Raw genomic sequence first — 13,432 nt, forward strand, 5'->3', positions numbered from 1 at the left:
GGGAAGCCTTTTGGAGCAATTCATGGAAGAAAAGAGAAAGAACAAACCATGAAGCAGTTCTGTTAGATTGAAAACTTGTTTCATTGCAGACAGAGACCATATGCTGAGCTTCTCTTCCCTAATGCTGCAGGAGGAACTACAAGGCTGTCTAGACACAGCATGCTCAGCCATAAGCTGAGTGTCTTGGATACCACGAGAAGTCTAGCTGTGGGAAGACAGAGCACAGCATGGTTTAACCACTGCATATTTACCCTTCTTCTTTTAACTACAGAAAAAATGTTTTATTACTTACGCAATTGAGATGGAAAAAATGCAGCTTATTTCTGTGTCCAAATTTAATCTCAAAGAAACTGCTCTAAATGAAGCAAACTTGGGTCCATTTCTGAGTGTGAGAATTCAAGAACACAGAAGGTTATAGGCTAGCCTGTACATCTTACCTCATTTCTAAAAGGAGGACAAGCTCTGAAAATGTATCTGAAAATATCCCTTGTCTTGCTTTCACGCAGTGAAGGAGGCTGGTGGAGAGTCCATTCACTTACAACAGGACGAGAAAATTACATTCCAGGGAAATATGTAGCAAAGGTTTATCACGGGTAAGTAAATGCATTTCACATAACAACTCAACACTAATTTTTGTACATTTACTACACTGATTAAAGTTATTCAGTGTCATAATTAACAACATCAAGAATAACTAGAAAGAAATTTTATTTATTGATATCCTGATATAATTCCTCAGTTCTCTTGAAATCTGACATCAATTGACATCTAAGTTTAGAATATTTTCAAATGAAAAACAGTTTTAAATAATTGCAAGGGTCAAAAAACTTTTGATTTCACATGAGATAATTAAAATACTTCTATTGTGAGGACTGATCTTTAATTCTAAGATCTCAAGAAAGTGATCTGGTTGAGAAATAACTTTTCACAAAGAGTAAAATGGAAGTCCTATTAGTTCACGAAAAAAAACAAAAACAAACAACCCACAAACAAATAAGAAAGACGAATAAGTCATTCAATGAAACAGCTAAGGAATATTCAGAGCTCTCTTGTTGCCCTAGACAACAGTCAGGAAGAAAACATTGAAGCATACACTTAAGGTTTTTCTAGAAAAAGTGTTTTAACACCTGTTTAATCTTAAGCATACGAACTATGAACTTAATTGGGATTTATGCAAGTGCTTAAATTTTAATATCTTCTATACCCTCTTGAAACAGAGATGCTTTTCAAAATGTGAGGCACAGACAGGCACTTTCCATTACCATGTTTGAAGTTTCCCCAAGACAGGATCAAACACATAAGAATAACATTACTTTAAAGTACCAGTGACTCCTACACTAGTACAGCAAGCTCAGCTGTATCATTACTGACTAACTGTAGAAAAATACTGTGTCAGGTTATCAGGAGAATTGGTGATGACGCTTTCCCTTATTCAAAAAAGCAATTAATCTAAAAGACTGGACTGTTCCCTAGCGTAAGGTGAATCATTTCATTTGGGGTGTATTCCCTGTACAGTAAAATGCAATCTGTGTTAACAAAAGTTGCTTAAACAGAGAAGGAGGGACTAACTAAAGCATCTCAAATGCCACATGGATATGTCCTTGGGAATCCAGATAATGGTAGCTTGAAAAGTTTTGTTTGCCCTAGTAAGTCCAAGACTTCTTTGTTCTTCTCTTCATCTCACAAAAGCTATTTTAACTCAGTGTGTGAAAATGGAGAACAAGATTTTCTCCATAAACTGAAAAATATGCCTGGATGTAGTTTAGAGAATAACTGCAGTTGTTTTTGCAGTCACTTTCCTGGCTAATGCTCTACTTTCACGACCACATGCTGCTCTGTTTCACTGGTGTCCAAATTTCAGAATTTGTTTTTTCATCCTTCACAGCTGGCTATTTGAAGGGCTGGGGAGAGAGAAAGCAGAGGAACTTCTACAGCTCCCCAACACCAAGGTCGGCTCCTTCATGATCAGAGAGAGTGAGACTAGGAAAGGTGAGGAATATTTTTTTCCCTTTGATCTCAGGCATGAATAGTTTAACAAGCCTTAATTCTCTCCCTATCCCGCTCCATGTAGATAACCTCAAAACCTGAAAATGTATGTAATGAGAAGAAAAAGGCACCCAGTGCAGCATTCCAGTCCTCACTGGTCACCTACACTGAACAGTGCTGAAAACAAGGTTAACCATGGCCTTGGAAGGTCCCACAGGCACCAGCATAAACAAGACACAGTTGTTTAAACATTATTATTCACTTTGGTCACATGTAAAACTTATTAGGCAGTGAGAATTTTCGAGCAGAGGAAATGTTGTAGCTTTGCCCTGGTCTACAAACAAGTGGCTGAGGAAGTCATAAAATACATACAAAGCAGAAAGGATGATGGATAATAAGGTTCCCCGTGTAAGCAGGTAGCTCTTTCATATAATTCCCAAAAATTATGTCTTCATTTTCTTCACCATTATTCCATTCGTTTTTCTAAACTACTGACTTGAAACTATTCCATCTTCCTAAGAAATTTATTAACTTGATTTCCCACCTCTCATCACACTTTTTCTTTGCTAATATATCAATTTTCAGCATAAGCCAACAGAATTTTAACTGTGTTGGTATATAGGAATTATAATGTTCACATTTCACTATTTTTTTCAATGGGAATACATCTCCCATTGTCCACTGTGATGTCTTCCACTTTTATAAAGCACTGAAACACACCCAAATTTAATAATAGTACAGTTAGAAAGGAACACTAAATCATCAGTTCTGACCACTTGTATACCACAAGTGAATTAGTTTCATGCAACACCAACACAAATTTCAAAGAAATTCAGGATATATGTTAAGTCCATATGAACTAAATGCAACATAATAGTTTTAAACAAACAGAAAAATCCAGTTGTAATCTCCTGCCAGGACCACATTAACAGGTACTAGCTACTGCATTGCTGGAAGCTAATTAAACCAGGTGATCAAAATCAGGAGCCCAGCAAATGAGTCTGGTCCTTGTGTTCAGGGAAAGGCAAACAACTTCTGCGAAGGCCTGTTTCCCTTACATCAATTCAAAAAATACTTCATCAGTAAATGTAAAAGAAAAACACATCAGAAATTTAGAATCAATCAAAATCCAAGTCCTGAATTCTGGACACTTTATTCTATTTGTTATACTTAAAGAAAATTAGGACAGACAATCAGTTTTATAAAAACTTTGTGGGACCTTTTCAAACACTCTACCGTTGGGGTCTCAGCTATCCCTGCAGAATTAGGACTCGAAATTGTAATCAGTCCTCTTGTTTCTCCAGGATTATATTCCTTGTCAGTGCGGCACAGGGAGGTGAAACATTACAGGATCTTCCGCCTTCCAAATAACTGGTATTACATCTCTCCACGGCAAACCTTTCAGTGCCTCGAAGACCTTGTGAATCACTACTCAGGTAAATACAATAGCAACAGCAGAATAAACCTATTTTCCACTAGCAACTGTAAAACTCTGTATCAAAGGTCCAGAACAAGAGGTTTTCCCTATGTCCAAGACTTGAAACTGCTACCACAGAACAACTAGCAGAAAAATGATTGGTTTATATCTTCCACCTTATTTTTGATCCTGAAGATAAGTTAGCTACTGCTGACAGTACAATGGAAATCAACCTGAGAACACAACAAGATACAGATACAGAACCTGCTTTAACCACAATTTTCCAGATTTATGGCAATTTAACCTGTGTTGAAGAGATGACATGACAAGCAGCACAATTAAGTGACTGCAGTTATGGTGCATTAAAATAAGTTTTAAAGTGAAAGAGAAAGGAGAATTGAAATAAAATAGTTGCATAAAAGTTACAAGAAAATGACAGGTTCTGGGCTTTAATTAGTAACGGGTACGAAGTATAAAGCCACAGTATTTGCATATTTCATGGGTAAATGAAAAAGGGTATTCTGATAAACTGGAAAAAAAAACACCTCACTTTCAAAACATTCAAGTCCAATGATATACGTGAGTGAGAATTTAAACAGGGTAATATTTTTCTTTACATTTTAGTTATCTGGCATCTTTCCCTGTTTAGAAAGAAGAAAACAATCAAACCCAAACATTCTGAAAAATAATTATAACAACTTGAGTTATAAACTAAGAGTGGACATAATGCAATTTAGCTCTTCTCCTTGCCCCCTACATGAGATATTTTAGTATCTCACTCTGAAGAAAAACAGGTTATCCCTAACAGTGCAACTGAAATCAACCCAAGAATTCAAGATAAGTACAGATAGGCTTTGCTGAAATAAAGCTCAGAGGTCTAAAACATCAACATTATCAATGACAAAGAACATATGCCTTGTTTGTAGGGGAGCAAAGAGGAGGCAATGGAGAAAAAAAAAAAGAGGTGAAAGCTATCTGAATGCAATATGAACATGCAAATCTTGAGTCATTCCAAGCAGAATAGGTGCAAACACAATCCAGTCTGAGTGGTTGTGTCTTGTATCTATTTTTTACTAAGTTTGCATGGCTGAGAGGATGGAAAGCAAAAGCAGAACTCACTAGAGACTCAGGAAACTTGGCTTTAAGTCTCTGATCTGCCATAAAATTCCTTCTAGATTTTTGGAAAATCACTTTCTCTATTTCTTAGTTCCTCACTCATACTATGGGAAACATACCCCTTGATAAATTAAAAAGCAAACATACAAGGAAAAGAAGATAAGCCTGTGTCATTGTGTCCTTGCTGAGAAAACAGTGATGGATTAACTTCATGTGTCTTCATTCCCGTCTTCAGAAGTTGCTGATGGTCTCTGCTGTGTCCTTACAACACCCTGCCTTACCCAGTGCACTAACAACCACAGCGTAATGAATCAAGTTCCTCCTGTGGTGATGCGGAATAAAAACTTCAACTGGAGAAGCATTCACAGGTACCACAAGCAACACAAGCTGCCACAAATAACAAATCATTTTTCCAGTCTTACATGTACTCTCACTTACAATACAGGAGAAACAGCCATTTGCTTCTCCTGAGGCTAGTTTTAAATCTTCTAAGCTGCTGACAGCATGTGAACCCAGGAGAACTAGATGTCCAGCTCTCTAACTGCTAATCTTAGTACTTTAACCTGCAAAAATATAGTTACAGCATTAAATCATTTCTTCTACCCAGCCAGCAGCACAGTTGCATATGTCCACTGGGACTCATGAGCCCTCTCTGCCATGGGGGAAGAAGTAAGAGACAGGGCATAACCCATGCTCAGGCCCACTGCTAGTAGCATATGAGCCCCTGTAATCAGAAATGGTTACACCTTGTTCACGGCAGTCACCACAAAGCGATGTACACAAGTATAGTGTACACACTGTCCCAGCTTAAATCTTGGATCCTGTTTCCTCTCATTCAATATATAGTCCAGCTGAAGGTCCATAAGATTTTGAATGCCTTGACTGCACATAGAGAAAGTAGGCTGGGTTTCAGAAGCTGGAGAAGCAACCACCTTCATAAACAAAACTGCCTCTTATTTCTCAGGGATAAACTTTCCAACAATACCCTTCCTTCACAAAGTACTTTCATTTGCTTACAAATACAAGACAATTTTGTGCTGTATTGAAGCCCACCTTTTTTCTTACAGATAAGGAGAGAATGTATAGGGAGATTATTTCCTTTTAAAATGCTCAAAAAAAGATACTACTGTTGTACTGTCATAGAAAATCACTACAAGACAGAAACATTTGGTGATTAATAAGATGGAATTTTTTTGTGAAATAAAATTAACATTGTTTGGCTTAATGACTGTTGATACTAGACTCAGTTTAAGTAGTTGGAATGGTAACAACACTTCATTTTTTTAAAGGATGGAGATAACTGGAGATACGGAAGGCACACTGGCAGCAATAGATGACTCCTGTCTCAGCTATGGCCTGAGGGAAAGCATTGCTTCCTACCTTTCCTTGACAGGGGATGACAGCTCTTCTTTTGTGAGTGCCAGAAAGAAGAAAGCACAGTCTCTTATATACACAGGGAGCAAGCATAAGAGTACCCTTCACTTGCCACCTACATATTATGAAGACTGACTCTGAGACAGCAAAGGGAAAAATGGAAGCTGAGTGCTTAGAAAAAATTGCAGACCATCCTGTGGTCCTGCAGTACTTCAACAGCTGAGAGACAATGCACACCAGCTGGTGATAAAACTCTGACTGTGCTTCTGCATTTCCTCATCTGAAGCTTAACCACAGACCTTTGTGAGGGTACTATCTCATGCCATATTCTGGAATTGTGCTGTGTGCACCTGAAATTAGAAACTGCTCACTAACAAGATAAACTGAGGCACCCTAAGCCAAGAATTAAGTGAGGCAGAGGATTCTTCAGTAAGGATGATGCCCACCATTATACAAAGGTGACTGGATATGAAAAGACTAACTGCAGCTTGAGACTGTAAATTAAAGTCTTAGTCTAGTCTTACTCTCCACAAGGCTGAAAATCATGTTTACAGAATCTGCCTACTCTGAGAGAAAGAGCCTTTTTTACTCTCCGTACATACTCGTCATTACCGGTGAGTTGGAAAGCCTCCAAGAAAATATCAAGTAATTGTCATCCAAGAGACACCTCGTTATATTGACTGTACACATCTGTTAATTCTACCTTCGGGGAAAAAAAAAATAACGTCATTGACTTTCCAAGAGGCTTTTAATTCACTTGGGTGCAATGGCCTGTAGTGTCACTGAAAGATCACAAAACGAAGACCAGGCTTAACTCAATGAGAAGTTCTTGCTAAGGCCTGATATGGAAGAACAGGCATATCCAAAAGCAGAACCTAACTACTCTTAATCCAGTGGATATTCATCAGAGAACCAAGTGGGTGTTTTTTAAAATGAAAAGTAAAATATTGTAATATAATGCCTAACTGCAAAGGTAGGCTGGCAAAGGAGTGACCTTTGAGTAAAGGACAGAACTTGAACCTCATCTCCTGAAGGCACACCATATTTATGTATAATATTTATATTAATATCAGCTTTTAAATAATTAAACTAATAGAAAAAATCAGAAACAGTGGATGTTGAAAAGTTTTCTGAACGTCTTGTCTGAAGTATTATGTAAAATTGCTTTACAATTTCATAAAGCAACTGGGTTGTTTTAAATATCACAGACTAGAGAATTTTTCAATGTGTATGTACCCTTGCCAAATTAAAATGAAGCCTGATAGTGACAGATCAAGGGGGAATGGATTTAAAATAAAAGATGGTAGATTTAGTTTAGATATTAGGAAAAAATTCTTTATTCCGAGGATGGTGAGGCACTGGCACAGGCTACCCAGAGACGCTGTAGATGCCCCATTCCTGAAGGCACTCAGGGCCAGGTTGAGTGGGGCCCTGGGCAGCCTGAGCTGGTGGATGGCAATCCTGCCTACAGCAGGGAGTTGGAACTGGGTGATCTTTGAGGTCCCTTCCAACCTAAGACACTCTATGATCCAATCAGATTACCTGGTCCTTGGAACTTGACTTGTGTTTACTGTGTAAATTATGTAGTCACATCTGGGGACATAAGATGCTGCAATTTATGTACTTGAGTGGGCATCTTTTCAATCTAATCCGCTGCTGTACTCTTTTTTCTTTGTTCTTTTTTTTGGAGGGAGTGTGAAGCGGGGTGCAGATTTGAGTTTAGAGATAGAGGGAATTGAATGCATTTCCTCTGTAAATATCTCTTGGAACATATACTATATCTACTATAGTCTATATCTAGTATACATCTACTATATCTATATATGCATCTACTATATTATAGTAGATAATTTGCACTAGAAAGAGAGCAAGAGAAAGTCAGAGAAAAAAATAGCATAAACATACTTCAGAACTTTAAAGGTGAATGTAGTTTGGCTGATAAACCTTGAATAAAAGCTTTGAACAAAAAGCAAAATGAACTCATGTACTTTAGATGTTTATATATTCTCATCATTACTGTTAGTAATATAGTGATATTATTTTTTTATTGTGTCAACTGTATTGTAACCAGTGAAATGTATATTGGGGAGCATTACAGATTTCTAAGTTGTGACTCACATTCATTAAAATAACACCCAGGAATTACTTTGTATTGCTTTAAAAGATTGAAAAGCTGGCAAACAACTATTACAAGCACCTAGTCTTACAGTGATATGTCTAGATGTTATCTTTGACACAGCACAACAAGAAATCCAAGAATTCATGCAACCTGGAAAACACTTCAGTCTCCACTCTGCAGAAAGGGCTAAGACATGCTCTGATGAGGACAGGCACAGAAACTCACAGAATGGCTGAGGTTGGAAGGTCCTCTGGGTCCATCTGGCCCAATCCTGCTCAAGCAGGGACACCCATAGAAGTGCTTCCTTGTGTTCGGAAGGAACCTCCTGTGCTCCAGTTTGTGGCCATTGTGTCTTGTCTTGGCAGAGATGCTCCAGTCCCTTAATAATTTTTGTGGCCTTTCAACTGAAATCTCTCTAGTAGTTCTCTGATACTGTGGGCCCCAAACTAGATGCAGCACTCCATCGATATTAACTAGATTTTCTGGCTAGAAGTAAGTAGATTAATTGTGTAATCCTTGGTGTTATGCACACAACCTAGATATGTGTCTAGTTGCACATTTGCAATTTCTCCATGATGACTATTTATAGGATCACATTGTACAGGATAGACAGTGTTGGGGAAAAAACAATCTCCAGGCTGCTAGGACAGTACACTTTTGTTACCTTCCTCTCCAGACTATGGTTTGAGGTATACATGAGTAAAGTTGCAGGAAGGATGGAACTTGGATGAATCTTCCTAGCAGGTAAGTCATCTGTGTACTAATAATTAAAAAGAAATGGAAGGCACCCTGAAGTTTCTCTACTCTCCTACTCTAGAAAGGACTAATGTCACTTAGCACAATCCTGACACGCTTTTAGTTTGTTTCTAAAAGCCACCAAAAATACACAGCTTTCCCCTGCTTCAGGCAATTCCAAACCCTCCTGGCTGCACAGTGGAATCTTGCAGCCAGCAACTGGTTGGAAAGTTAGAAGAAAGTCTCTAGTCACCCACTTTTAATCAATGACAAACACAGTGGCATCACTCCATGGCTTCAGCAACTGTAATCTAAACTGGAGTTACAGGCAGATGACTGGGCTTCTGCCCTGGCCACGCATTAATGTATCTATAAGTAATATGATTAAATATGGCATGTGGCATGGGAAACTGCTGGGTTTAAATAACACATAAAGTGAGAGGGTGACAGAAGCTCTGAATTGAGAGCACGTGAATGGAAAAGACTGTGTTAACTGGAGCCTGGTAGTAGATGGATCTTCGGGAATCAGGCAGCTTCTCCCTATTTTCAGACAAGACATATGCTTCCAAATGCTTCCAAGTCCTACAGTTAAGTCAACAGACCTCTTCTTACATAAAATTGCATTGGTATATAACTCAATTAATCAAAAGATGACATCAAAAAGTATTAATGCACTTAATTTGATTTAAAATAGAACACTAGTCATTAAGATTTAATATATTTTTTTAATATCATACTAGTGAAATGAATTATAAGAAAGAGTCATCCTGACAGTTTTGCATTGATTTTGTACAGTCTGTTTTCAAATTGCTTCAAAACAAAACCTATTACAGGACAGACAGAGGAAACTCAAAAGCACTTTGCACACCCATAGAAAAATATTACTGCTTAATGGGATTTCCCTCTGGAAATCTGTTATATATATAATCAGTTTCATGGTTCGTTGTCTGTGTGCAGCTCCTTTTTTTTATAATGAAATTAGAAAATTTTGTCATCTTATAGAAAAAAACAAGACACATTCCTTTACAGGAGATATATCAGAGAAATCTGAATAAATCAAAAGTCTTATGTTGCATACCTACTTTACAAAAAAAAAAAAAAAAAAAAAAAAAAAAAGATGCAGTAGAACTTTGAGCCACTGCTATTAATGTTGATTTTTTGCTTTGACAAAATTAAAATTAAGTCCACCATGGCACTGTATGAAGTATTTCACAATACTATTTTGAAATAAATGAATTATCGTGCTTTTGCTGGGGCAAAAGTAAGGTGTTCATGGTCTTGGGAAGAAAATTGCTGTTACAGACATTAAATCAGTGGGAAGAATTGACACATCTGGTGCTCATTGCATTTTCCACTGTTTTCCACTTTTCAATTATCCACTTTTCAATATTTCAACAAGCAGTTCAATATTCATTTTATAAAAGACCAAAAAGATGCAGTGTGGAACCAGACTCCAGCAACAGCGATAAACCAAGATGCACTTTCACTTCCCTTTCATCAGTTGCTCAACTGGTAAATTGCACTGTATCCTGTTACAGCTCTCAACAGGGCCACATCCTATCCTGATTCAGAAAAGTGTGTTTGACTTCAGAGAAAGAGTAGGATGGAACTGTATTGTGGGAGAAGAGGACTCTGCTGGCAAATTACCTTCTGTGTCAAAAGACGAGTAAAAATCTGTGAATTGTGTTAGGAATTATCTGAGAACGTCCTTAAAAAAATACAGCTCGTGAACAGTAATTTTCAACAATTTCCCTTGTCTTCTGTGCTAGGGTTATACAATTAAAATGGTCTTACTGAGATATGGAGATGCACAAGGCAAGTTATACTTTTTGGCAAAAAAAGAAGAGAAATCAAGTAACAAATAGAGACTTCATTATTTTCAAGGCAAGCTTTTAATAAATTGGGCCCCAGGTTTCCTGGGCTAAGTTCCTCTGCACACATTTCCAAGCATATAAAAGTCCACTGAAGATTAAGCCTCATTTCACAGCACAGTACTCTTATTTGAGGCTGTGAAGATCAGTGGTAGTATTGAGGCTGACAAAACTGGCCTGAAGTCCTGAAATTCAGCATAGGAAGGGCAGTAAGCACAGAGAACAGCTGAGGTGATGGCGAAAAAAATCCAAGCTGACAAGCAAACAGATTTTGGAGGCTTTGAAACTTGATTTTCTTTTAAGTGAAATTGTTAATCTGTCACGAGATCAGATAAAGACCGGATTCTTCAAACATGCGGATGTTTGGCTCATCATTTCTAGAGTCTAAAAACTGCTGATCAATAACTGTATTTATGGAATGGAAACTAACCTGTTGTCCTTATAAATTATGAAAGAAAACTATTTATATAACACAAAAAAACCACAGTGACGAGAAAAAGATTCTTAGTATGACTAAATCAATCACCAAATTACATCTCTTGTACATCCTTGTGAAACACCTAACTCTGGAGATAGCAATCACAGGTGAGAAGAAAAATAACTACAGCAATAACAGTTATATTTGTACTGCAAAAGACATGGATGAAATAAAACCAGCACCCACACACACGTCACAAAATTGTTTCAAAATGAATCTGAAACAGCAGGAATGTGACTTACCATCAATAACACCCTCCTGAAGAGACCCATATTGATTGCCTCTGTCAGCAGGTGAATGCTAGCAATGTCTGCACCACCACGATCAGCTCCTACAGTCACCTGGCTTGGATCTCCACCAAAGCTACCAATGTTCTGCTGCACCCACTTCAGAGCTGCCAGCTGATCCAAAAGGCCTGCATTTCCACTTGCCTCAGAAGAGCCTGTCGTGGGAAATAAATAAATCAGTTGGGAAAAAAAAAATAATAATAAAATGAAAAAAAAAAACCAACAACTAAAAACATTTGAATTTTTGTTAACTGCTACAACCCAGGTATCAACAATTCACATTACCAAAAAAGGTTAATAATTCACTATCTACTTCATTTTATTTCACAATGAGCCATTTATTTTTAATGATTTAAAATTCTCCACATTCAAAACTAGAAAAAATTCAACGGAAGAAAAGCCAGGAATAGAAACATAGCTGAAATTATCTGTTTATTCCATTGCCAAGATCAAATAGTCTACTTTTAAAGAGCAAACTTGGAAACTAGGGAAGGAAATGAACAGGCAGTGGAATAAAAAGCTGTCACTCTGTGGACCTGTCTCAGGCAAAGAGCGATTGAATGCATACACTGTGTAGTAGATATCTGCATGCCTTCCGTAATGAAGTACTGAGATACCACAGCTGGTTTAAGTAGCAGAACAGAATGTAGTGGAGGCCAGATTACTGATAGCCTTGCTGATCATAAAGATACTCACAGCACAACAGCCATCACTGTAATTCTCCTTTCAGAAGTACAGCAAATAACTAAATATATGGCTCTGGAAATTACAAACTTTTCCTATAGCCATAGCTTCAGCTGATCAGGTCAAGCCACTAGAGTGAAGCAATGGCAATAAATACTCTCTGGACTGTTTTAAGAAACCTAATTCTAAGAGCTTGTTGCAAGCATCCTGAAAGCTCCCCAGAGGAAGTGAAATCCATGTAAATGTTACAGCCACACAATGTGCCTTGCTACGTTAGTATGCTAAAGAGGAAAACCAAGGAGGGAAATACATACAGTTCCTTCTGCTCTGGTAAAAACCACAACCAGGTTGTGAAATGTACCGTGCTGGGGAACTGGGACATGCACTGGTATCCACAGCACTTAGCTTAAAAGAAATGTGTCCTTTGACTTCTTGAGTGAATCTTTTTCAGTCCTTGAATCATAGCCTATGGTATAAATCTCATGGGCAGTATTTTTACAAAACAAAAGGTTACACTTTTGGGACCACAGGAGAATGAAAAGAAACTGGTGTTCAGGAGGAAGTAGACAATGTCAAACATATGCATTTCTGTTATTACTAAAGTGGAGAAAAACAATGGTGCTAAATTTAAAAATAAAGATCCTGTTTCATATAACTTCATGGCCTGTTTTAGAAGAATCAGGCCTAAAAGACATGACCATCTTCTCTATACCCTTGCCATCTAAATCACTGGCAATTCAACTTAACGTTTCTGAGTGCAGAAACAGAGATGAGATCACTGGTAAGAATGCGTCACACTTACAGCATTAGTGGTAGACAGCAAATCAAATAAAACTTTCAGTGTATTCAAAAGTACAAGTGAGTTTTAACTCCTGCAAAAGATCTTTCAGTAGGATGCCAAATCAACAGCAGAACTAACAACAACAACAAAGGAAATCTCTTGTTTTCCTCTCTGTCCTTCCTCCCTTTGCAATTCATGGCAAGTCAACAGGACAGGATATTTCACTTTGCTTAGTTGGACAATGAAAATGATATTGCTTAAAAAGTGAACTATTCAGAGTGACCTGCTAACAACCTTGCTCCTAATGCCCCCAAAATCCTAAGAGGATTATCCAGACAGGATCTTTCCTGTTTGAAAATGATGGACAACTTCCAATGGACCAGGATTCATCCAAGACTTTCAGCAAGAGGAACTATCCACATGAAAAAGCTGTTAGAAAATTCATCCCAATCCCTCAACTATGGGCTTTAATATAAATACTGCTATGTAATATTCAGTCCAGAGAGCAGTTTCCACTTAGCAAGACACCTAGGTGAGATTCGCAGGGCTGAACGTTAGTGGGTAATGTGTGAGCAGTGCTGCGT

General features: G+C 37.8%; 2 protein-coding genes across 3 annotated transcripts in view; one reads left to right on the top strand and one right to left on the bottom strand.

Annotated features, from left to right (window-relative positions):
• SLA (Src like adaptor) overlaps window positions 1-7,244 on the top strand; it is a 20,298-nt gene extending 13,054 nt beyond the window's left edge. For both annotated transcript variants that reach the window (XM_042837986.1, XM_042837995.1), the window contains 5 exons: window positions 507-593; window positions 1,886-1,989; window positions 3,291-3,422; window positions 4,755-4,887; window positions 5,809-7,244. In XM_042837986.1, coding sequence (XP_042693920.1) covers window positions 507-593; window positions 1,886-1,989; window positions 3,291-3,422; window positions 4,755-4,887; window positions 5,809-6,028 — 676 coding nt within the window. In that variant the 3' untranslated portion in view covers window positions 6,029-7,244. The remainder of the gene's footprint in view (window positions 1-506; window positions 594-1,885; window positions 1,990-3,290; window positions 3,423-4,754; window positions 4,888-5,808) is intronic.
• Window positions 1-13,432, bottom strand: part of TG (thyroglobulin) — a 139,434-nt gene that overhangs the window by 50,024 nt on the left and 75,978 nt on the right. The window contains exon 41 of the mRNA XM_042833912.1: window positions 11,339-11,538. Within this exon, the coding sequence (XP_042689846.1) occupies window positions 11,339-11,538 (200 nt within the window). The remainder of the gene's footprint in view (window positions 1-11,338; window positions 11,539-13,432) is intronic.

Source organism: Centrocercus urophasianus, unplaced genomic scaffold (assembly GCF_019232065.1).
Source record: "Centrocercus urophasianus isolate 14NV4802_14NV808 unplaced genomic scaffold, USGS_Curo_1.0 seq_11, whole genome shotgun sequence".
Classification (NCBI taxonomy): Eukaryota; Metazoa; Chordata; class Aves; order Galliformes; family Phasianidae; genus Centrocercus; species Centrocercus urophasianus.